Consider the following 27,509-nt stretch of genomic DNA (forward strand, 5'->3'; position numbering starts at 1 on the left):
TTTAGTAATCACTAACAAGAATTGAACAATTTGTAACGGTTTGTATAATGTCCTTAAAACATCGATGACAAATTTATATTGAAATTGCGTCAGCTCTGAACGGAAAAAAAATTCTCTTATTTAAAATGTGTGTATACACATGTTTTAAAACATTCATTTAAAATCTAGTTTTCTTATTCTTAGCTTCTTACATTTCTTATGCAGGGAATAGTTTATGGAAAAACAATAATAAACCATTTACAACAAAGGATAAGCACAATATAGAATTCGATAGCAAAGAATGTGAAATATATGAAGAAGGTCCGTGGTGGTTTTTTGAACAAAGAGATTGTACGTGGGCAAACCTTAATGGAAAGTATTTAAAGGAAAAGTCAAATGATTTTGGTGGCGTTTACTGGCGTGACTTGCAGAACTCTTTTAAAGTGACACTTAAAAAGACAACGATGATGATACGTAGAATTCTGTAATACCTGATAATATAAATAATAGCAGTATGTAACGTTAGTCCGTATGATTATATATTATGTATGAGATATGAGACGATTACATGCATCTGATTTACATATTAGTAATACATAAAAATTTTATCTTTTCTCTTGTTCTCAAAGGAGCAAATAGATTTGATCAAACGGGAAAAGTGTCATTATCTCAAATTTCCAGATGCAGGAACACTTTCTGTCATCAAATTGATACCTTATCACTACTTTTGTGTGACAATATGAATCGTCTACTATCTTGTATTTTTCTGGTTTGATTGCTAAAATCTGAACTTTTTGCTGATAAATGATAACACTTCCATGTAAATATGTATAATAGTCGTAAGCTTATTCTAGACGATCCGATACCTGATATCATGCCAGGGTTGACCAAGTATTACCAGGGTGATAAAACCCGGGATTTCCCGGTCTGGGCAATACTCACAGAAATAGTTAATACTAGGCAATATGATTTTTAAACTTATTTTTAAACAAAATAGTAAAGAAATGGTGTAGTTTCATAGTATTATAGCTAAATATATATGTTAGAGGCAATAAGTGACATTAGGCATTAAGCTTACATCCTAGGCAATTAACTAACGCCTAGGCAGTAAGTCTATAGCCTAGATGATGTTGGACATTATTCTTAAATCCTAAAGAATGTGTCAAGGTATTAATCTCAATGCCTAAAATGTAAATGCGAGTCAATAAAAAGACAATTATTCAAAGTTAAAATACAGTTGGTACACAATAACATGATAAGAATTGAAGTTTAAAATGTCATTTACCTGAAATAAAGTCACTATTTCTGGCCACTTTAGTTTTAACTCGATATGACCAAAGCTGTAAACTCACAACCATGTCACTTTGCAGTTTATGGGGCACACCAAAAGTTGTAAAAACAGCAATTAAATCAAATGTCAAATCTGAAACACATTTTGACGTGAGAGCTCTAATGTTACAAACTTTTGTAAGGGGATTTTATAGAAATTTATAGTTTCCATCTGGGTTCGATTTGAAATCCATTAAATCATTCTGTTCTCTTCTGTTGAACTATTTGGATAAAATGTGTGTTCACTACTACTCCCTTCCCTAAATACTTTTTCTTCATGTTACAATTTTCACAAAGTGAAAGAAATAGTTCGATGGAATCACGAGAAATATTTGCAAAGCCATGGAATCACGAGAAATATTTGCATAGCCATGGAATGAAGAGAAATATTTGCATAGCCATGGAATCACGAGAAATATTTGCATATCCATTATCAGTTGGTTAAATCATACGATCTCTGTCGCCATGACCAGTCCATGTGCCTTTTCCAAAGTGCCATACAGTTCATGTAGAAAAACATTTTTTTTTTTATTTTCCTCATTATCCTCCTTTACTTTACTTTTTACATTTCAAAGTCTCCAATGCTAACAATGCAATACCGTTTTTAATTGTAGTAGTCTATAGTAGCCGTCTTTTCTGGGGATTCTAAAAGGTGAAAGTTCAATCTTTGCCAAAAGATCATTATACTCCTTGTTTTCACTGATTAAAATTTAGACCGCAAAGACTCTAAGAAATCTGTCCTCAATAGACATGTCACATAAATGCAAATAATACAAATTATGAAGTGAAAAAGACAAGATTGCTTGGGGACATTTAACAAAATGTTTAACAGTAATGTTTTATATATCCAATAAAATCAATGGAAAGAAGATGTCAGTAAAAACTCATAACTATGCATTTGTCTACTTTTGACCAGACCAAAATCAATTCGACAAGTGAAGTGCGAATTTTCTTCAATTACAATTTTCAAAAAGAATCATCAATCCCTCTCCTTTCATTAGATACAATCATTGTTTGAAACATATGAATATTTGTAATACCACAAAGAAATATAAGTTAATTCTGTTATTAATATAAAAAAAATACTAAAATTTGAAGATCTGTTGAATTAATGGTTTATTCACGTTTCTCCAACATTCTAAAAATCCAACTAACGTTTATCCAACAAGTATTAAACAATAGATGGGCTTGGTGTTTATACAGCAATTAAAATTGTTGTTTTAGAAAGTTATAGTGAGACCTGTATACAATGTATAATACAATTTTCATATTATACTTTTTAAAAATAAATGTAAAATAAAAAATAAATTCAGAAAATTCAAAAATAAATGGGGTACTTTTTATAAAAATTCTTCTAATAATTTCCGATTATAGTATTAAATAAAAATATTTATGACAGCTTGAAAAAAGGTTTGACAATTTTAGAGTTACAATAAAAGATAACAGTATCGTTCCGCATCTTTAGTTGGACTCTGTCTTTTTATATTATGAGATGGATCACCCCACCCATTGCAGCTTGGTCCGGTAAAGATTTCAAGGAATTACATATTTCACAAAGATGATAAATTTTTCATCCAATCAAAGATAAATATTTTTTTTTCTAAATGTATGGATGGTTGCGCCCCATCTGATTCTTGTAAGAAATTTCATACTAAATTGTATGAAATTACGTACAAGAACTAGATTGGGCGCAACCAGCCCTACACTTCAAAATAATATTCACGCACTCAGTTCGTAAATTTTGAATATGATTATAATGCAAATTTATGTTCTCGTAATAAATTAATCCTAAACAGATGCGGATCCAGGATTTTGATAAAGGGGTCCGGGTCCCCCAAAGTAAGCAACGTTTGGAGGGACATATAAAAAGTCTATGCATCAACCATATATGTAGGTCCATAAGGGAGACCGGGCACATATAATCTGCCTCTGCTAAAAACTATTTCCAATATGAGACTGCCAAGTTATTAAGTTGTATTTACAGTTTTCCTCCTAGTAAGTATCATAACTACATTTTTACTTATAGAAATTTCAAAACCCCATGTAGAGCACAATTTACATATATTATCTAGTCTTGTATTTTTTCTGTAAAAACTTAATGCATGAACCTGATTTCCATATAGCACCGTGATTTGTAAATTGTGAAATTTAACAAAATAACTCATTGCCCATAATATTAAATAAATTGGACTAATGCAACTCCTTTAAAAAGTACCATTCCCAGTTTGCTCAACTCTACAGTGCACGCAATATACCAACTCATCTGTAGTCTTCTATCCAATAAAAGTGAGCAGACATATATACGACCGCTTATTCAACTTGTTGAAGGCATCAACTCTAACTAGCACCACATATATTCTTTACTGGCAGATACCCGTTATTCCGCCTAACGAGCATTCGTCAGCATTACTTAGAGAAGCTGCTTTTTGCACTACAGTCAATAAATGTTTTTCGGATACTATATTTAAGCAATAGGCTAACTATATTTGGTGTATGGTATGATTGAAAAGTGTAAATGTCTGTCTGCAGGGATCATCTTACCATTACCCCGTTTAAATTTAAATTGTTGAATAACACTTTTAATGTGTCAGCAATTTACAGCATTTTCCATTGAGAAAAATCCTCGATGTTAATCACTGTTTTGTATATTAGTGCTCTTTGGGGAATATTTTTCCAATTTTGACTCAGTTTTTTTTTTTCAATAATCAATCCGTCAGATTATTCAAAAGTTAATTTGAGCTGGATTCACTGTAACTCCACTAACAGGTAAATTTCATTAATCCGTATTGCAAAAACTTCACGTTTCTCCAACAAGAAATTATTTACCTGTATACAAAAATATCAAATGTTGGAGAAACGTGACTACATCAAATTAATGTATATTAATATTTGGAATATGATATAAACAATACTTTACATCAAGAATTTTTCACCAAATGTACATTTACATGGAACATTATCCCAAAGTTCAGTTATTGCCTGAAATGATGTTTGGCAATAGGTTGAATAATCATCAACAGATTTTAGGATATAAGCTTAATGCCTGAAAATTTCAGACAATAAGTTAATGCCTAGGCGTTAGCTAATTGCCTAGGATTTAAGCCTAATTCATAATTTTACTTATTGCCGCTAACTTATATACATTTTATACAGATAACCATTGAGGGTCATATTCAGGATTGAATATTCAATTTCTTCCTTTTCTCCAATAATTCTATGTAGGCAGAATACAAGTAAGATTTTTACACATTTTTTGATACACCTTGTTTATAACCAAGCAATGTTTCAATAATCCGAAGTTTGAAAAAAAATTTTTTTAGTGCAGTATTATAGTGAAATGAAGATTTTAATTGTTATACAATCATATTGCTAAATAAACACCCTAAAGGGACATGTCATGAACACTTGTATTAATGAAAAATGCTGATTATTGTTATCAACAAATCTTTGTTATAATCTGAATAATTACTTATTAATTAGTGATGCACATATAAGTGTACTAACATTTTGTAAAAAAAATTCCAGGGGTTCACGCAATGAACAAAAATTACTTAAAAGTCATTTCATTCCATATAATTAATCGTTTATTCTTAATATTAGTTTATATATATTTAAACAAACAAAACATTGAATTCTTTGGCTTCGTGTTAACAGTTTGACTGATTTTGACAGAATGGCAATTTAATAGATTTTTAGGAGGATTTTTTACAAAGCTTTTCATATTTGTCTATGTGTTTACATGTATGTCTTAGAGTTGCTGGACCAATACTTTCTCAGATTAATTCCCTTTATAATAAGAGTCTCAAACAAGTGAACTTATAAATTAAAATACTATGTCATGTATATATATAGATATAAACAGGTCTAAATTGAAAACAACGTTCAAACCTATGATTGCGTTGGATAAAAACAGCAATTTTTATACGTGTGCATGCAAAACAAATTTCTTGTTAGAGGGGTCTAAATACAGCACAAGCAACATTTTCCAAAAGACCAAAAAAGTGAAAAAGTATATTTTAACAAAACGCATTTGACTAACAGGTCGAACAACAAATGTTCTTAAACCCTGCTGACTGCCATTGGCGATTGCCAAATAAACGGATATATATATATAAATGTCTACGCCTAAATAGATTAGATGTTGATTGTTGCTATTTTTAGACATTATATAGATATATATATATACACATATCTTTTATGTATTACCCAGTATTGCCCAGTATTACCCGGTAAAACCCGGGTTTTCCCAGTATTCCCCACTGGGCTGGGCAATACTCATAAAACCCGGGGTTTTTTTGTCAACCGTGTGTCATACCTTTTAAATTTTCTGGTTGGTCGTTTTTATGGACATTTATAAAAAATCTTCGAGTCTCGGGTCCAATACAGCTAACCTCGAATCTATAACAGGGCCAATACAGAACCAGCCAGTTCATAACACTTTTATTAAATGATTTTAATTCTTCAATTAAACTAAGCAACTTACTTAAAAGTAGAAGATACAGAAATTCATATCTGAACTTGTCTTTTCGCATTCACGATGGATTTTTTGTCAACATTGTCAGATGTCATTTCTGATTTCTCGTCCGAGTACTTAATCTTATGCTATTACAAATTATTTTATCTAGCAAATATTAAGCAGCTGGGAAGAATTAATCCGACTGTTTAACTTTTCTTGCTCTAGAATCGTCTGCGTTCTGATGATTGATCAACGGAAATGAAACAGTAAAAATAATCGGAAGTGGTACTCGAAAAGGCTGAGAAATATTTCTGTTTCAAGACTGTTACAAAACACTGAACATCATTTAAACTTTTAATGCTATTAAGTTCAAATATATGAATACAAATGTATTTTATGCATAACGTTACGTCCAAAGTTAACTGTAAAGTAAGCTTAGGCGTAAGTAAATTAAAACAGGAAGTGAAGCCCATGGGCTTATACGGGGGCCAATACGGCCTTTTCCGTATTGGCCCCCGTATTGGCCCTGTTCGAAGACCAATATTTACCCCGGATTTATATCGACAGGACAGTCAACGTCACCAGTATTGCACATGCTGAATTATCCGTATTAGACTGATTTGCTCATACCATCTAATAATTATATATATATATATATATATATTATTGTGCAACTACTCCTTTACTGTAGAATACATTCGATATCTATATAATTCCGTATTCATTACTGTTTAAAGTTACATTTTTAAGTTACCAGATTTTTTTATTCAATCGATTTTCAGGCAGGTTTTTTATTCGTGATGAGTAGGATAACATTGCTTGTCTATTCACAAATCTATTTATTCATTCCCATCTTAATTCAGCAAGTAGCGCACATTAAGTAATACTCTTTTTAGTGTATAATTTAATTTTTCCACTTTATACACTAAAACTTTCAAATTATGGCGGAAACCTTATCGAACAGCCATATACGTATTCACTTCCTCATTATTATAATTTATAATTAGCCTAACCTTAATAGTAGGATGCCCAGTGTCCAAAAAGTCCTCTTGTTAACGAGCTTAAGTTAACGGATAACACACGGCTATTTTTATTTGCAAATTATAGGAAAATCATTATATTTTACAATCATGATTGTCGTCGTAAGTTCCCATGGTCACGATTTTCTAAATTTCGTGTTTTTACAGGGTACCCCCAGATACCGTATTGTACGGGAAATCTTTAACATGAAAATTAAAATTATTACGCTCTTTGTTGGTTGTTAAAATAGTACTTATAATATAGTTTATACATTAAATATATCATATAACAAAAGCGGAAAGTATTTAAGTGATTTTAGTATAATTATTTCAGCATTTTAGTCAGACATTTTCATCGAAGGCAAAATTACTACGTGTATCATCACAATAATTTTTACTCTGATTAAAGCAATAAGACACGGTGCATGTGTGTGTCAAATTTCATGTGTGAAATAAAAGTAGTTTTGAAGAAATTAGCAATTAAAAACACAAGTTAAGTCATCATTTTGGCATAGGTTAAACACGGATTATCCCGTGACATCAATCATTTTGTTGCTTACACTATTAGGTCATTAACAAGGACAGTGGTCACTTATTACATTTCTCATTTTTTTGCTTGTTGTGTGGTTGATTTATTTGTTTTGAATAGCCAGCTAACTTTGTAAATTATTATTTTCTTCGGAGGAATATGTTTTTTTCAGTTTTTTAATACTTTCAACTATTTATTGAAATGAAATTTTGTTATAATTATAGTATAAGAATCAAATCGGTCGGTTTGGTAACACATCCGGAATATGGCACACCAGGTCTATGTTATGGTCTTGCATGCTGTTTTGGACCTAAACCCCCCTTGGTGTGAAAGACAACAAAAATGTATCACCGTTCCTGCTATATTTAATACCAGCAGAAACAACTGCAATAATTTCAAAGCTGAATTGGCAATAGGTTTGTTCGAGCAAACCACTGAAGCCCATGACCTATATGTGCCAAGCTGGCAGCAGGAAACTTTTTTTCCGGATTGACCATTTTTTTTATCTGTTACTAGGCATTCTTATTTTTACGCGGCTTTGCTGCGCGAAAATTTATTTTCACTTTTGTACACATTTATATCCTTAAATATACTGCATTTCATGTTGCAGAGTATTCATTTTCATCCGGTCTTGTGCAAAGTCACTGATTTTCAGTTCATATCAGATCAAGTTATTGATTTTCAAAATCCTCCTCTCCTCCCTCCTTTTGAAATCAAATGGTCGGTCCCTTACTGAAAGCTAATGAAAGGACGTTATCAATATATAGTCTGAGGCCTAAATATCCGGGTCTTTTATAGCCGACCATACGGTATGGGTTTTTCTCATTATTGAAGGCTGTACGGTTGCCTATAACTACCTACTTCCACATCTCCTTATTTTTATATTATACAAGTATTACATAAATTTAACATTATCAATGTTCCATGCAAATGAGGTAAAGACAGATGAACTCGGTCACAAAGACATGTACACTTTGCTACCATTCTATACACCAAATATATTTTACCCACTACTTTATGTACTTACAGTATCTGAGACAAGGACTTGACCACTAAAACTTAACCTTGTTCACTGATCAATGAAATGAGGTCGAGGCCAGGTGAACCATGTATGACCGACATGTTGACCTTGCAAGGATACCACATATTAGTAACCAAATATTGTTACAATGTATCCTAGAACTCATGATAAAAGAGATGCGAAGGATACCAAAGGGACATGACGGGGAAAAAAACAGCTTTTTAGCAGTCACTAAACCATGAAAATGAGGTCAAGGAAAATAATTATATGACAGACGGGAACTTCGTAACACAAAGGATCTATATACAAAGTATGGTTCATCCCATTCCTGTACCCTCTGAAATATAAAGATATACAAATAGTTTACGGTGTTGCCGCCTCCACCATCAGATTGTATGCTGTATGCCTCGCATTCTGCAACTTGCTTCGAGTGCGATTTAAAAAACCAACTGAAATTAGCTCTCTAATCTAAACCTGGTCGGTGGGCTTTCAACTTAACAGTCGACAGTGAAACGTAATAGTTACTGCTAGCTTAGGCAATTTTTCTATGTTTCAATCTGATTAAAATTCTGAACTATATTAACTCGCGTGTTCGTATACATAAACTCACATGAGGATAACGAAATCAGAGATCTATGTTTTAATTAGATTGATGTTGTTACAACCCTCTTTTTGTAGATAATCTTTAACTTCATGTCAATTGTAGGCCAATTTATGCTCAAAAAGGCATATAAGTTTGTAAGATAGATTGATTAACCTCTTTGTAATTGTCACTTTGTTTTCATAACTTTGACGGACAATACTCCCCCTTTTTCACTGTTTGCAGTCTTTCTTATTTCTATAAAGCATAGATATACTCAGACCTGCTAATTCAATTCATTATACGTTAATATTACACCAGTTTTGGTACTAAGTACAGTTTTATGTGCTTCTACACTCACCAAAAGAAAACTTGATATTTTCCCAGAAAATCATTGCGAACACCTTCTATCAAAAGACGGAAAATAACATTTTGGAAGGACAACTTATGCATGTTAATATCTAAAAAAAAAAACATCTCAAGAGATCACTTGTAATGAATCTTATGAAAAATTTCCGAATTTGGAAATTTTAATAGGTCAAGGTCACTGTTGTTTAACAGCTGAATGAAAATTGTAAATGTGCACCCTATAAGTACAAATGTCAATCTCGAACCATATTTGCCAACATAAATATCAAATTAGTCCTAAATATAGAAACTATGTTTATGATCCTTTGAATTATTCGAATTTATTTTGCTATAATTGCATATATGAAGGGGCGACCAGCTGTCTAAACGTGACTCTGTGTTTTCCTTGAAATTTTAGCTTTGACCTTTGACCCAAATTTAAGAAAATCGTGACCACTGTAGACAACGACGACATCTATATTTCGATGAGTCTTGTTCTCCTCTTTCCAATGATATCAAATACAGCCGTGTGTTATTCCGTTAACCTAAATCGATAAAATTCGTTGACTGGGCACCCTACTATAAAGGGTGTTTCGCACTTTCACATTTCTGTAAATAAATATTATTTATTTGTGTTAACTGGAAACATTAATGTTTATGATAAAACATTTAAAGTTATGAGATTAAAGCCATACATATTTATGAATTATCATGGTTGATGAAACAATAAATAAAACATATTTTCATAATGTTCTTATTTCAGAAATACGCACCATTAACTGCCGCGTCATTTTGAAATTCCCTTTCAGTTTAAAGTTATATCCCACCAAATTCCAATAAAATATCAACTCACAAGATAAAAATATGTCTATTGGTTACAAATATTTCTGAAGTTGTATTGTTGTCTCATTTACGAATATGTTTCCCCGTTCGTCGTCTCATAATGAACGTTGAATTCTCATTTATAATAAGCGTTTTAAAAAATAACGATGTTTCCCCGACAACTTTCAAGTCCAGTAAAAATTCATGCTACTACGTATACTCTGGTAAAAAACGGTAGGTATATTCTGTTTAATCATGTTAATTGTGTAGTTTGGTTGATGTGATATCTTTTTGGTATATATATCCTACACATCCTTTAATTCACATGGGTTTTTATATTTTTTTGAACGCGATATTGTTTAATTTATATCTCATTCGATGATTTATTTTGCGCAATGTTCTTTTTTTCAAATATTTAGTCCTGTAATTAGATTCTGTTATAACGACGTAAGCATAAAAAGTGACAACAACTGGAAATTGATCGTTCATTACATAAAATCCATCTGCCCTAAAAATGTATGTGACAAACACGACCTATGCTGGTTGTCGTAAGTTGCTGTCGATCACATTTGCTTTAAGTTTTTTGTTTTGTACATACATGTACATCAGACTGTAAGTTTTCTCGTTTGAATTGTTTTACATTTTGTCATGTCGGGACTTTTTTGCTTGCTATACGGAATGGGTTTTGCTCATTGTTGAAGGCCGTTTGGTGACTTATAGTTGCTTATATCTACGTCATATTGGTCTCTGGTGAATACTTGTGTGATTGGCAATCATACTACATATTCTTATATTATAACTTAATGTCCGTACGTTATCGGGGTACAAAAGAAAATATTGATAAAGTTAATGTATTTGTTAATTTATTGATTCGAATAAGTTGTTTCTTTATTCAGGATAAATTTCTCGTCTGGCAAAAATAATATCCTCAAAAGAAATTTGTATCATGTGTTGAAAGAACCTTAAAGTATCATTTCAAACTTGAAACATGGAAATGATCCGTTTACAAAGGTTTTATTAGTCCAGTATCCAGTGCTTACACAGGTTTTATTAGTCCAGTAGCCAGTGCTTACACATGTTTTATTAGTCAGTATCCAGTGCTTACACAGGTTTAATTCGTCCAGTATCCAGTGCTTACACAGGTTTAATTCGCCCAGTTTCCAATGCTTCAGTACTGCCATGATTTGAATGATACATTTTAATGATGATTTTTTAGTTTATAAATTGTATTTACATAAATTGAAACTAATTAATCTTGCAACTAGACCAGGCAAAGTTAATCTGAGACATTTGTGCTCCCTTTATTGAATCCTCTCTAACGTTGGTTTATTTTTATGTCGAATAGCTAGGTCATCATTGAATACGAATGCTAAGCGTTCAATATTTTTATAATAATGAAAAAACGAAGAAAACACAGTATGCATGCATTCCATTTCGTCATTTGCCTACGACAATACTTAGTATTTTTAACACAAAAAAAAAGTATGAAAATTAGTACTAAAAACAAATAAAACATTCACATTACAGCACTTACATGTATGTTTCTTCAGCGATGCTTGAGGTAAAAGTATTTAAAAGTCAAAAATAGAAAAAAATAAATAGTAAACGCAGCGTAGAATTAGAATACAAGGTTTAAACGAACTGCATTCTATAAAAATGTTACAAAAGAAAGCAGAACACAAGTACAAGGAAAACAATACCACATACACAAATGTTCGCAACTACTTTTAAAGAAAGCTCAATATATTTAACCTGATGATAATAAATCATGTGTCCTGCAATCTTATATCGATAGCTGTACTTCAGAGAAAATTTCATATCGCAACAAGTTGGGTTTCCATCATTAATAAAGTTGAACTCTATGTGTGTATATGCTTAGACACAGAATATGGGTTTTAAACTCAATAAAGAATGGAAGAGATAATTATGTTGATGTATATCAAGATTTAGTGTATCATATTTATTATCATGCAAACACGAGTTTTGCAAGAACCTATGATGTTGATGCATCTGTTTAACATGTAGGAATATGACACTGTACATTACAGAAAGAAAATAGTTCGTATTTATTCTCCTTATAATATCTCATGCATGTCGCATATTTTCTGACATTCCTTAGATTTTTCATTACATTTTCTTGTTTCAATATAAGTTAAATGTGTATTTAATATTTTAGGTTTCATATTTATTATCATGCAAATTAAACACTAGTTTTTCGATAAGATTTTTATTTAACTGCAATCCCCATCTTTGCTACATGTAGAAATCTGTCAATTTGCCTTTAATAAAGAAACGAGTTCGTACTCAATTGTCTTGTATTATATCATTAATGTCACATGTTTTCTCACATTTCTTTGACCTTTCATCACAATACTTGCGACATTGATTATCTTCTTTTCGTTCTATACACCTATACGCATCAATGCACTGGAAGAAATCTATCGCACATTTACTTCTACATTCTAAATCCGCTGATAAAGTTCCAAATGCCAAGAAGGCTATTGCCATGATGTAAACAACAACAACCATTTCTGTTCTGAAACAAGGATTTGTAAAATGAAAATATGAAATAAAAGTGGGATAGATATATAAGATATAGGTTTTGTACAGGTGACTTTACCAAGTCAGGAATATGACATTTGTTGTCCATTCGTTTGATGTGTTTGTGCTTTTGATTTTGCCATTTTGATTAGGAACTTTCCGTTTTGAATTTTCCTCGGAGTTCAGTATTTTTGTGATTTAACTTTTGTTTATCAACGGCAATATTAAATAAGTAATTGATTTTCGTTTACTTAACGTCAAGTGGCCGGTGAACAATTTCAAATGTACTTTTTGCTTCACACATTGGATACATGTGTTTAAGGGCTTTCACACGATTCCAACAAATTTCGAACGTATTTATGGTATTTTTCGCAATTGGAGAGGGCACGAATGGTTTCCACTTCAAAATTATGCCTTGTCCTTTTGTCATTTGTGAATGTATTTTAACGTATTTCTATAAGACAATTATTTTTACAATACTTATTTATGAAAGGGGTGGTACACCTGTTTCCGCTTTAATGTAAAATGAAATTTTCAAATTACAAAATGGGAAATATAACACATTCAATATGAATAGTGCGATTCTAGTAGATTACGGGTTTCTACAAACCTTACATACATAAGTTAAAATGAGTATTTTTTCAAATTCTTTTTGTTGAATTTTACTTATGTATCTAAAATTAAAGTCATATGAAACTTCAAATTTAAAAAGAAAGTTGAACATGTTTTATATACTCAAATGGTTGAGTATTACTCTAAAAGAAGTGAACGTGATTTTTTTAAAGAAAATCCTTTATATTATCAAAATCTTCATAAATGTACCGATATTGAATTATTTACTTCCCAGAAACTTATTCTCCGATATTTTCCCGTATGCAGTGACCTTAACTACGAGACATCTCGTTATAACTTCGGCCACCGCACAGCGCAAGCGCGAGGAGGAAAACCGTGATGAAAGAATGTAAAAACACGTGCTCTTGAAGGTAATTGGAAATATCAGATTCTTAAAGAACAAATTTAATACAACAAATGATTTAATAACTGTTAATGAATAGTTTAATACACAAATGGGAACACATGGAAAATATAAAAACAAACGTCATTTCTCTTTCAATTTACTTATCTGTCACGCTTTCCACGTGCTCCCTTTTCATGATTGTTTATTAATGTCACAATCCGGTAAACTTCGGCAACGAACTCGAAAGTAAAATTAGTTTGCGATCAACAACTACTGAATGCAATGTTATTTGTTTTCCATGCAAGACTTAGTTTAGTATACATGCATGCATTGGTTCAATAATTTCGATAACATTAAAATTTCAAGAAACTCGTTTCATATGAATTTAGCGTAAAGTTTACTCCTTTAATTCGAGAAACACAATGATTTTCGTCCTCGTGTTATTCCAGTTGGTGTCTTATTGTCTTATACCCAACATGCATATTTATTTGATGTTAACAAAGTAAACTTACCTCTTGTTATAGACTTATAATGAGACAACAATGTCGACTTGCTGAATTTAAGAACTGCTGGGGTATGAACTTTTGGTATGTAGAAAGGTCGATATATATTGAATGTAGGCAGCTAAATATAATTATTTTCATGACCACTCATGTCATTTGTTTATTATAATTTAATTATGAATGATATGGTCATTTTATAAATATAATTCTCTTTGTTTTCTTTTTCATATTTTGCAATGAACTTTTGGCCTCAAATATCAAATGTAATTTAATTTGATACAAACTGTAAATTTCAAAACAAGTTGAAGGCCTCGCTGGAAATTATAAATGATGAACAGTTACTGTTACTGTTGTAAAAGCGACTTTCATTTGCTCTTGGCTTTGCAATATTAAATGTCATAAAAATGTAAATCAGTTATAAATGCGCCATTCCTTTGTTTTTGTAATTTTAATTGGTGAGGTGTAATTTTGTGTCATGACTTTTATCGCCATATTCTTTAATTTCGAATATTGCTTTATGGATGTCATTGACATGGTTGAATAATTTAAAATGTGAAATATGTGTAAAAGAAGACTGACAAAATATCAAATTCCTCAATATCATTGCTATGATATCTCATTTTACTGGTTTAATTAATTTCTTCATTTTAAACACTATCTTAAACGAAATCTTTTTTTGAAATTCGAGTATAATTTAATTATTTAACCGTAAAACGTGTTTTAAACTGATTTTTATAGTTTGTTCTTAAGTTGTGCTGTTCAACCATTGTCCCAGGTTAGTGGAGGAAGATTGAGTGCTCGCAAACATGTGTAACTCCGCCACAGTCTTTATGTGCCTGTCCCGATTCAGGAGTCTGTAATTCATTTGTTTACGTTTGTTGCTGTAAACTAGTGGATAATCTTGTTCCGGCATGCATTCGCCATATTCAAATATTTAATAAGAAAATATTTTACTAAACAATAGTTGACAAAAACAGTAGCTATATATAATAAGGAAATTTGGTGTTATTGCCAATGAGATCACTATCTAACAGATATCAAATTAAGCAGTTTTAGGCAACTATAAAGGTCACCGTAGGGCCTCCAACAATGAGCAAAAAAACATACCATATAGTCAGCTATAAGCTATACGGCCCCGACATCTCATAATGTAAAAAAATTCAAACAAAAAATAAGTAAGTTATAAAATAATTTCTATCCCTACCCAGAATAAATCATCATTTCCTTTCGTCCTGTTCAAAATGCCTTCATTTCATCCAAGTCAACTCAATTTACTTAACCCAATTTTTGGGAGTTATTACCGACTTTTTCTAGGCCCTGATATGGAATATTAGCTACTGGACGTTAAATAACAATATTCAATCAATCAATTAGCAAACAAGAAATGAGCTATTAGCATTTCAGACTTATTTTAAACACGATGCATATCAGAATAAAAAGATATACTATAGTAAATAAAAATAAGACTTTATTAATCTCGTGTGTGCACAGAGATTCTCCGGGAAATGAGATGATGGTATGTAAAATTTGATAAAAGAAGATCCCGCTACATTTGTTTGCACCTGTCCTAAGTCACGAATCTGATTTCAGTAGTTGTCGTGTGTTGATGTGGTTCATAAGTGTTTCTCGTTTCTGGTTTTTATATAGATTAGACCGTTGGTTTTCCCGTTTGAATGGTTTTACACTAGTAATTTTTGGGGCCCTTTATAGCTTACTGTTCGGTGTGAGCCAAGGCTCCGTGTTGAAGACCGTACTTTGACCTATTATAATGGTTTACTTTTATACATTTTGACTTGGATGGAGGGTTGTCTCATTGGCACTCATACCACATCTTCTTATATCTATTTGGCCAGTCATACATTAAAACAAATGTATGTCTTAACAATTTTCCGTTAGTTCACATATTAAATGACATGTTTTACGTAGACTTCTACTGATAGTATTTTTTTTATGACTGCTTGGTTCTCCAACTTAAATGATTATGCGCAGTGCCTTTTTCTGGAGAGAAAAATTGTAGCAATGAGTATACTCTTTCGTTTAACGTCCAGTGGCAAATATTTCAGTGACGCCTTTGCCAAATATGAATGATTATTGGGTTTATTTTTCCAATACTATCAATACGAGTAATCAATATTATCGCATAATTATTAAGATAATCGTTAATATTGTTAAGATTAAAGATGTTAAACATTGTTGTCATACGATTGATTGATTTTTTTTAGCTGTTTCACCACCGAAAGCTACATCGTGACGAGAGCTGAAAAACACAGATCAAGTTGAAATTTGGTTGGCGTCACTTTTACAGTTCTTTAGTTGTGTCCCTTTATAACATTTTTTTGCAGGCGATGGTATCATATGTGTCCCATGGACACATTCTCCGTTTATTTTTTATTGTAACCTTCTTATCTGTCTTATACAGGAAATATTTTAGAGAAAAACAGTAATAAGCCATTTTCAACAAAGGATAAACACAATGTTAAATTCAAAGACTTGGACTGTGCAAAATACGATGGTGGTCCGTGGTGGTTTACTGAAGAAATCGACTGTACGTGGACAAACCTTAATGGAGAGTATTCAAAAGAAAAGTCAGATGATTTTCATGGCATTTACTGGTTACACGAGCCGACATTAGATATATTGACACTTAAACAGACAACCATGATGATACGTAGAATTCTGTAAAACCTAATAAGATAAAAAAAAAAGCAGTATTTAACATTATTGAACAAAGTCTTTCCGGTCATACATGTATATCAAATATCTTAAGCTTATTCTAGATACCTGATATCATATTATAACTATTGAATTTGCTGGTTGGTCCTTAATAGTAATCATATACATGAATTAGCCACAATGTAGGCTACTACTCTGGTATGTGTTGTGTTATAAGTTAATCAAATATATGTCCTACATATTTTTCAATTCACATGTGTTTTCTTTTTTTATTTGAAAGGGAAAACGTTTCCATTGTTTTTCATTCGATGATTTATTTTGCGCAATGTTCTTTATTCAAATGTATAGAAATTAGATTCTGTCAGCATGAAAAAATGGCAACAACGGGAAATTAATAAAAATCTATTCTCAAATTCATGTTGGAAACACGACTTGTTCTAGTTTTCGGTGATCGATGGCTATCATTTTTTTATTTTTTGTTTTGCTCGTAAATCAGGTCGTTGGTTTTCTGTCTGGGCCTTTGATAGTTTGCGGTATGCTTTTTGCTCATTTTGAAGGCTGTACGATGTTTATTTACTTACATCTACGTCATTTGATCTCTGGTGAATAGTTATCCTTGGCAATCATATCACCTCTGTTTATTCTTGTATAAGAACGTAATGTCCAAGCTTTATAGATAGAAAAGAAAATATTGATACAGTTGATGTAAGTATTTGTTAATTTGTTAATTGGTTCTAATTAGTTGTTTCTTTGTTTAGGATAAAATTCTCGTTTAGCAAATAATATCACCAAAAGAAACTTCGCCTCTTGTTTTTGAAAGAACCTAACATTGAAACACGGAAATAACTCGTCTACACAGGTTTTATTTCCCAGTACCCTGTGTTTTAGAACTGGTATATTTTCAATGTAACTTTTTAGTTTAAGAATTATGTTTGTATTAATTGAAACTGATTTATGTTGCAATTTGGCCAGTCAAAGGTTCCTGCTTTGGTGTTGTTTTTTTTTTTTTCTTTTTTCAAACCGTTCTCTTGCGTTAGGTTTATTTTTTAATGTTTTACCAATGTTTAAGCGTCCAATAGTTGTACAATGAAAAAAACGAAACACATTATTCATTCCATTTAGACATTTAGCCTCGAGCATCACTGAAGAGACATTTGTTTTCGAAATGCGCATCTGATATGGTAAAATTTGAATCGTGAATGTTATTGTCTAAGACTAGACTGAGATTTTTTTTTTAAAACAGAGAAAAAAGTATGAAAATTAAGTTTACCAGAAACAAAGAAAACATAATCGTACGGGGTTAGTTTTACTTGCGGGAAGTTGCAATTTGCTAAAAGAAATTTAATACAGACTTATGGATTTTTTGTATCATTAAACCACTATTTGAATATCAAAAAAAGACGAAAGAACAATCTCAAAGTAACAAAACAGGAACTTTCGTTTTGATAAAATGTATGAAACTCGATCGTGAATGCGGAGTTTGGTTATATGTTAATGAGACAGTAACACACCGACACAACAATCAAAGGATTTGTTTGGGACGTTGTAAGCCAATCACGGCGTTTTGGTGTACGCTTTTGAAAATTTTACCCACAATACATTAGATTAAGTTCTGAAACAGCGAAAAAAGAATGAAAGAGATAATAACATAAAAAATATCGACTATCAGTTTATTGTGTGCTGCAAAGTAAAAAGTAGTTTTCTGTTTTCAAAATGGATAAATGTTTTCCAAGAACATTTTATTTTGATGCATTTTTGTTACATGTAGGAGTTCGTAATCATTCTCATTATGATATATCATTCATGTCACAATTTTTTATGACATTCCTTGGATCTGTCATTGTATTTTCTGTTTTCAATATTAGTAAAATCTCACAACAAGATTGTAGGCTTCATGTCTATTATCATGGAAACTAAACACTTGTTTTGCAAGAACTTCATATTTTGATACATCTTTGTTTAATATAGGAATCTGACACTGCTCATCATGTCAAGAAAATGACTTTGACCCTGCCACATTCTATATATGCCTGTCCCAAGTCAGTAGCCTGGCATTCAGTGGTTGTCGTTTGTCACTGTATATCATATTTGTTTTTCGTTCATTATTTTGTACATAAATCAGGCCGTTAGTTTTCTCGTTTGAATTGTTTTACATTTGTCATTTCGGTGCCTTTTATAGCTGACTATGCGATATGGGCTTTACTCATTGTTGAAGGCCGTATGATGACCTTTAATTGTTAATTTTTTCTTATGTCATTTGGTCTCTTGTCGAGAGTTGTTTCATTGGCAATCATAACATATCTTCTTATTTTTTTATTTGTAACAATTCTCCTTGTAATATATCATTTCAGGCGCATAATTTTGGCATTCCTTAGATTTTCCGTATACATTTATATTTTCAATATAAGAAAAATGTATATTAATATCTTAGGTTTCATATATGGTTTAATTACCCTGCAAATTAAAAACTATTTTTTTTCGAAAAATCTTTTTATTCAAATGCATCTTTGCACCAGACCAATAAAATAGTTAGTAAGCATTAGTCCTGTATTATATCATTAATGTCACATGTTTTCTCACATTTCTTTGACCGTTCATCACAATACTTGCGACACTGATTATCTTCTTTTCGTTCTATACACCTAACGCATCAATGCACTGGAAAAAATCTGTCGCGCATTTACTTCTACATTTTAAATCCGCTGATACAGTTCCAAATGCCAAGAAGGCTATTGCCATGATGTAAACAACAACAACCATTTCTGTTCTGAAACAAGGATTTGTAAAATTAAAATATGAAATAAAAGTGGGATTGATATATAAGATATAGGTTTTGTACAAGTGGTTTATCAACGACAATATTAAATAAGTAATTGATTTTCGTTTACTTAACGTCAAGTGGTTACTGAACAATTTCAAATGTACTTTTCGCTTCACACAGTGGATACATGTGGTTAAGGTTTTTCACACGATTTCACCAAATTTCGAACGTATTTATGGTATTTTTTGCAAATGGAGAGGGCACGAATGGTTTCCGCTTCAAAATTATGCCTTGTCCTTTTGTCATTTGTGAATGTATTTTAACGTATTTTTATAAGACAATTATTTTTATAATACTTATTCATGAAAGAGGAGTGGTACACCCGTTTCCGCTTCAATGTAAAATGAAATTTTCAAATTACAAAATGGGAAATATAACACATTCAATATGAATAGTGCGATTCTAGAAAGATTACGCGCTTCTACAAACCTTGCATACATATGTTAAAATGAGTATTTTTTCACATTTTTATGTTGAATTTTACTCATGTATCTGAAATTGAAGTCATATGAAACTTGAAATTTAAAAAGAAAGTTGAACATGTTTTATATACTTAAATGGCTGAGTGTTACTCTAAAAGAAGTGAACGTGATTTTTTTTAAAGAAAATCCTTTATACTATCAAAATCTTCATAAATGTATCGATATTGAATTATTTACTTCCCAGAAACTAATTCTCCGATATTTTCCCGTATACAGTGACCTTAACTACGAGACATCTCGTAATAACTTCGGCCACCGCACAGCGCAAGCGCGAGGGGGAAAACCGTGATGAAAGAATGTAAAAACACGTGCTCTTGTAGGTAATTGGAAATACCAGATTCTTAAAGAACAAATTTAATACAACAAATGATTTAACAACTGTTAAGGAATAGTTTAATTAACAAATGGGAATACATGGAAAATATAAAAACAAATGGCATTGCTCTTTCAATTTACTTATCTGTCACGCTTTCCACGTGCTCCCAGGGGCCTCGGTGGCCGAGTGGTCTAAGTTGTTACTACTGTAATCACTAGCCAGTCCACACTGAGGTTGTGATTTCGAACCCCGCTCGTGCGTGTGCACTCGACTCCAATCTTAATTGACTAGGATTGTCAGTTTTCCCATCGAAGGTCGGTGGTTTTCTCCGGGTACTCCGGCTTCCTCCACCAATAAAAACTGGCCGCCACGAAATAACCCAAAAGTGGTGCTTGAAAGTGGCGTTAAAACACCAAAAATCAAATCAATTCCACGTGCTCCCTTTTTATTGTTTATTAATGTCACGATCCGGTAAACTTCGGCAACGAACTCGAAAGTAAAATTAGTTTGCGATCAACAACCACTGAATGAAATGTTATTTGCCGTCCATGCAAAACTTAGTTTAGTATATATGCATGCATTGGTTCAATAATTTCGATAACATTAAAATTTCAAGAAACTCGTTTCATATAAATTTAACGTAAAATTTACTCCTGTAATTCGAGAACCACAATGATTTTCGTCCTCGTGTTATTCCAGTTGGTGTCTTATTGTCGTATACCCAACATGCATATTCATTTGATGTTAACAAAGTAAACTTACCTCTTGTTATAGACTAATAATGAGACAACAATGTCGACTTGCTGAATTCATGAACTGCTGGGGTATGAACTTTTGGTGTGTAGAAAGGTCGATATATATTGAATGTAGGCAGCTAAATATTATTATTTTCCTGACCACTCATGTCATTTGTTTATTATAATTTAATTATGAATGATATGGTCATTTTATAAATATAATTCTCATTGTTTTCTATTTCATATTTTGCAATGAACTTTTGGCCTCAAATATCAAATTTAATTTAATTTGATACAAACTGTAAATTTCAAAACAAGTTGAAGGCCTCGCTGGAAATTATAAATGATGAACAGTTACTGTTACTATTGTAAAAGCGACTTTCATTTGCTTTTGGCTTTGCAATATTAAATTTCATAAAAATTTAAATCAGTTTTAAATGCGCCATTCCTTTGTTTTTGTAATTTTAATTGGTGAGCTGTAATTTTGTGTTATGACTTTTATCGCTATATTCTTTAATTTTTAATATTGCTTTATGGATGTCATTTCACATGGTTGAATAATTTAAAATGTGAAATATGTGTAAAAGAAGACTGATAAAAAATCAAATTCCTCAATATCATTGCTATGATATCTCATTTTACTGGTTCATTTAATTTCTTCATTTTAAAAGTTGTGTTGTTCAACCATTGTCCCAGGTTAGTAGAGGACGATTGAGTGCTCGCAAACATGTTTTACTCCGCCACAGTCTTTATGTGCCTGTCCCGATTCAGGAGTCTGTAATTCATTGGTTGACGTTTGTTGCTGTAAACTAGTGGATAATCTTGTTCCGGCATGCATTCGCCATAATCAAATATTTAATAAAAAAATATTTTACTAAACAATAGTTGACAAAAACAGTAGCTATATATAATAAGGAGATGTGGTGTTATTGCCAATGAGATCACTATCTAACAGATATCAAATAAAGCAGTTTTAGGCAACTATAAAGGTCACCGTAGGGCCTCCAACAATGTCATTGAGCAAAAAAACATACCATATAGTCAGCTATAAGCTATACGGCCCCGACATCTCATAATGTAAAAAAAATTCAAACAAAAAAATAAGTAATTTATAATATAATTTCTATCCCTATTCAGAATAAATTATTTCCTTTCGTCCTGTTCAAAATGCCTTCATTTCATCCAAGTCAACTCAATTTACTTAACCCAATTTTTGGGAGTTATTACCGATTTGTTCTAGGCCCTGATATGGAATATTAGCCACTGGACGTTAAATGACAATATTCAATCCATCAATTAGCAAACAAGAAATGAGCTATTAGCATTTCAGACTTTTTTTTAAACAAGATGCATATCAGAATAAAAAGATATAAATAATAATAAGACTTTATAAATCTCGTGTGTCCACAGCGATTTTCCGGGAAATGAGATGATGGTATGTAAAAATTAATAAAAGAACATCCCGCTGCATTTGTTTGCACCTGTCCTAAGTCAGGAATCTGATGTTCAGTAGTTGTCGTTTGTTGATGTGGTTCATAAGTGTTTCTCGTTTCTGGTTTTTATATAGATTAGACCGTTGGTTTTCCCGTTTGAATGGTTTTACACTAGTAATTTTTGGGGCCCTTTATAGCTTACTGTTCGGTGTGAGCCAAGGCTCCGTGTTGAAGACCGTACTTTGACCTATTATAATGGTTTACTTTTATACATTTTGACTTGGATGGAGGGTTGTCTCATTGGCACTCATACCACATCTTCTTATATCTATTTGGCCAGTCATACATTAAAACAAATGTATGTCTTAACAATTTCCCGTTAGTTCACATATTAAATGACATGTTGTACGTAGAACTTTTACTGATAGTAATTTTTTTATGATTGCTTGGTTCTCCAACTTAAATGATTATGCGCAGTGCCTTTTTCTGGAGAGAAAAAAATGTAGCAATGAGTATACTCGTTCGTTTAACGTCCAGTGGCAAATATTTCAGTGTGACGCCTTTGCCAAATATGATTGATTATTGGGTTTATTTTTCCAATACTATCAATACGAGTAATCAATATTATCGCATAATTATTAAGATAATCGTTAATATTGTTACGATTAAAGATGTTAAACATTGTTGTCATACGATTGATTGATTGTTTTTAGCTGTTTCACCACCGAAAGCTACATCGTGACGAGAGCTTATGTATAGTTTGAATAAAAGAATGTTCTTTTTATGGTGGTACCTTGATTAAAATTGATTTGGCTCGTTTAATTTTCATAAAATTTTGACAAAATATTAACATTGACCCTTTGACAAAAATATAAAAATTTCAAAAAACTTGAACCACACACTTTATCGGAAAATTTTCATTGGATATATAGTATTTTGACAAACACTAATTTTGATCATTGAGAAGCTTCATAATTCCTTAACAATAGAACGTTATTAAAACGTTCAGCTGATTTTTACAGAGTTATCTCCCTGTAGTGTTATGTACCACCTTAAATGGACAAAACGGTTGGATTTAAAACGGAAATAAACATGTAAGTGAAAGTAGTGCTGTACAAGCAGAAGAAATTTTCTCGTTCGAATTTTTTTACATTTGTCATTTCATGACCTTTTATAGCTGACTATGTTGTATAGGCTTTGCTCATTGTTGACGGCCGTACGGTGGCCCATAGTTGTATAATTTCTGATTCATTTGGTGTCTTGTGAAGAGTTGTCTCATTTGCAATCATACCACATCTTCTTTTTTATAAGCAGAACACATTGCCTTATATTTACAACTTCAAAAGGTATAAAAACTTTAATAGACATTTGCTAAACGTACAGTAAAATTGGGGCTTTAGATTCTCATCTGCAAATTTTGTTCTTCAAAACGTGCTACCATCAGTAAGCCATCGAAACTTTACGGAGCGGAAATTCAAGTAGTAACCTCAACCAATCATGTTGAAATCATATTTAATACTGAATTTAAGATGATGTCTAGAACTTTAAATGCATGTCGAATTTTGCGTGCAACTACTTTATCTGTAATGAAATCCGGAATACACCCATCTTTCCTAATCCATTAAAGTGCTCCAAGATAGTAGTGCATATGTGTTATCCAAAAGCATTAAAATAAAATTGAGAATGAAAATGGGGAATGTGTCAAATAGACGACAACCCGACCAAAGAGCAGAAAACAGCCCAAGGCCACCAATGGGTCTTCAACTTTGTTTGCTTGTGAACTTTGGTAAAGACTACCAAATACTGAATCAACAATGTTAGAACGTTCTCACATATATATATGCAACATTATTCAATCCCAATTTCAGAGAAGGAGCTAAATACATTGTTGACCTATATTCCGTCATCCAATCAGAAGAGTCTCCAGTCTAATGTGATAATAGTTATCAAAGGTACCAGGATTATAATTTAATACGCCAGACGCGCGTTTCGTCTACATAAGACTCATCAGTGACGCGCAGATCAAAATGGTTATAAAGCCAAACAAGAACAAAGTTGAAGAGCATTGAGGACCCAAAATTCAAAAAAAATGTGCCAAATACGGCTAAGGTAATCTATTCCTGGGATAAGAAAATCCTGAATTTTCCGAAAAAATTCAAAGTTTTGTAACAGGAAATTTATAAAAATGACCATATAATTGATAAATGTGGACAGTTTTTCTATTACAGAATTGAACATTTCATTTGGATGGGCGATCGTCTATCAGACTTAAGGATGTTCGCTCCTCTTGTTTTTGAATTTTTGCCAGATTTTGGGAATCCTCTGGTTTTATCCATGTTTTGCCATTAAAAATTTTTGTCTAACAACACCTACTTTTCTTTTCATAATTTATAACATATAGTTTTAAAAGCCATTTTTGAAAATCTTATAAAATCCTTGGTTTTTTTTTCAAAGATTTTGAAAGAAAAAAGGTGCCAATGTTAAATATAAGACAAATCTAGAGAGAATCACTTCCCGCCAAATTTTCAATGGCTTATATCTCGAAAACAAGTACACGGCCCCTTCAATGTTTTCTGCTTTTTAAGTTCCTTTATTCATATACTTTCAATATATAACAGTCTTTTAAAAAGCTTGTTATTTTGAAACAGAGTAGCGAACATCCTTAAGAGCGAAGCTTTGGAAGGACATAAGAAATAGTAATCCGATTGTGTTCATTGTTGATCTAGACAATCTAACGCCGACCACTTTCACAGCAACACTTTTGTCTTGTGATACGGAATATCATCTGGATAATGGTAACAGTATTTATTCACCAAAAACTTGTATAACACATGATCATCGAATGTACAGCGTTTTCTATAACAGTTAACTTACTTTCAGAAATATTATCATTTATTTAAAAGTGACATTCAACTGATTCAATCACTCTTAGACTAATTTATATGTGACATTTAAATCATTCAAACACTCTAATGTAATGATTTATATGTAAATACTTTATTATTGTATGAAATTGTTTACTTGCAAAAGTTTCGGTTAAAGGGAAATAAAGCTGATATTGCATTGGATAATTATAGGACATGTTTGTATATTTTAATTGGGCAGTAACCCAACAACACAAAAATGTTGAAAAAACATTTACTGTGTTGTATAATCAGGTTACGGAATATAAAGCTGAATTTGTTTTTCAAAAGTCTAAAAATGCGCAATTCATTTACCTAGAAAACAAAAATATCGACCTCCAAGGCATATTCTAAAAGGGAAAGTCCATGAAAAATTGACAAAATCAAACGCTATCAATCAACGGAACAAGCGAAAAACAGCTGCCATATTCTTTTTCCAATATTGACCATTAAATGGAAAATACTATTTTTCATTTTGAAAACAAGCTGAAAACCCACCCGTGTTGCCATTCGTTTTAAAGAAATTAGGACTAGGGCTATTTTTACAATTTGTTTTTATACAAAATTATATATTTCCAAAAAACAGGTGTTTTGATTTTTATTAATGTAAATTTAATAACAATACGATTATAGAAAATGACCTGCAGAAATTGGTTGAGATGTCGAATATTTACATATATTTCCTACCAGATGCATGACAAGCAACACCTTGAATGAAGCCCCTCTCATTTTTTTTTTCTTGTGGCGTAATCACGTGTTCACAATTGTGAAAGATTGTCATCTTCCTCGCTGTTGGCGATTCAAGTTTATATCTTTTAATACCAAAATATGTGCGAAAATTTCGAAATTTTGTTTTCATATCGCTCCATCAGCCTGAAGGGGAAATATTTAACTTGTAAACAGCTTCCACCACCTGTATTAAACAATCATGTAAATTCATTGTTCATCCATTTATCTCGTGTTCGAATAATAAAAACAACACATATAAAATTGTTCGTCTCAGTCGGATCAATCCCGAAGATTATTGTAAAATAATTGTGATATATTATGTGTAATGTCGCCGCATATGGTCAAATTACTGTATATTTGCCGAAGTTAATTTTAAATTACTTTAAAATGATTTTCACTATGGATGCTTCAAATCTGACGTAAACATGCGAGAATAGATCACTGTGACTTTTAATTATAACTTTTAACAGCAATCATTTACGAATAAATAGAGATTTTATTTATTTTGAGCACAATGAATCGTCACGGGATACGGCGGCAAAGGTGCTTCAGCTTATACGTTCCTCCTCAACAAGATAAACAGGAGCGAAGACTCCGATCGTTCACACACAGCAGTACTAGTTTTGATGAAACTCTTTGTAAATCAATCAGTAAGATGACCGATATTCTATCAAGTAGTGATGGAGATATACCGGCCGGGAGGAGTGAAAACTTTCACCGGAAGCTATGCAGATCCGAGGCTAATTTCCTTCGGAAGACGTTTCAAAACAAAGAGGTAAGACTCAACACCACAAAGTGACAAGTAAAACAGAATGTAATGAAGAGAACTAAAGTACTGCACCATAGAAGTCAAAACTTAACTCTTTTAATTTTTGTTTTCTTTTTTTTTACTGACTTATTTTTTTGCAGCAATCGTATACTATAAAATTGAGATTGGAAACGGGGAATGTGTCAAAGAGACAACAACCCGACCAAAGAGCAGAAAAACCGCCCAAGGCCACCAATGGGTCTTCAACAAAGCGAGAAAATCCCGCACCCGGAGGCGGGCTTCAGCTGGCCCTTTAACAAAAATGTAAACTAGTTCAGCGAAAATGTACGTCACACTTAACTCCGAAACATATAAATGAACCAAAATTAAAAAAAAACATACGACTAACAAAGGCCAGAGGTTCCCGACTTGGGACAGGCGCAAAAATGCGGCGGGGTTAAACATGTTTTGTGAGATCTCAACCCTACCACTATACCTCTAGCTAATGTAGAATAAACAAACACACAGCAGTACGCACAGTAAAACTCAGTTTAAAAGAAGTCCGAGTCCGATGTCAGAATA

At 32.1% G+C, this 27,509-nt stretch overlaps 1 protein-coding gene across 7 annotated transcripts in view; it reads left to right on the forward strand.

Annotated features, from left to right (window-relative positions):
* Window positions 1-17,184, forward strand: part of LOC127710464 (fibrinogen C domain-containing protein 1-like) — a 47,365-nt gene extending 30,181 nt beyond the window's left edge. For 5 of the 7 annotated variants that reach the window (XR_007986201.1, XR_007986203.1, XR_007986202.1 and 2 more), the window contains exon 5: window positions 205-4,710. Coding sequence is in view for 4 of the 7 variants with exons in the window: in XM_052216338.1 (XP_052072298.1) it covers window positions 205-467 (263 nt within the window). In the remaining 3 variants the exon portion in view is untranslated. Of the gene's footprint in view, window positions 1-183; window positions 4,711-16,504 lie in introns of those variants that run through there. The other 2 variants (XM_052216336.1, XM_052216333.1) reach the window with 2 other exon arrangements.
* The last annotated feature ends 10,325 nt before the right edge of the window (window positions 17,185-27,509 follow it).

This window comes from Mytilus californianus, unplaced genomic scaffold (genome assembly GCF_021869535.1).
Source record: "Mytilus californianus isolate M0D057914Y unplaced genomic scaffold, xbMytCali1.0.p SCAF_8, whole genome shotgun sequence".
NCBI classification, from domain to species: Eukaryota; Metazoa; Mollusca; class Bivalvia; order Mytilida; family Mytilidae; genus Mytilus; species Mytilus californianus.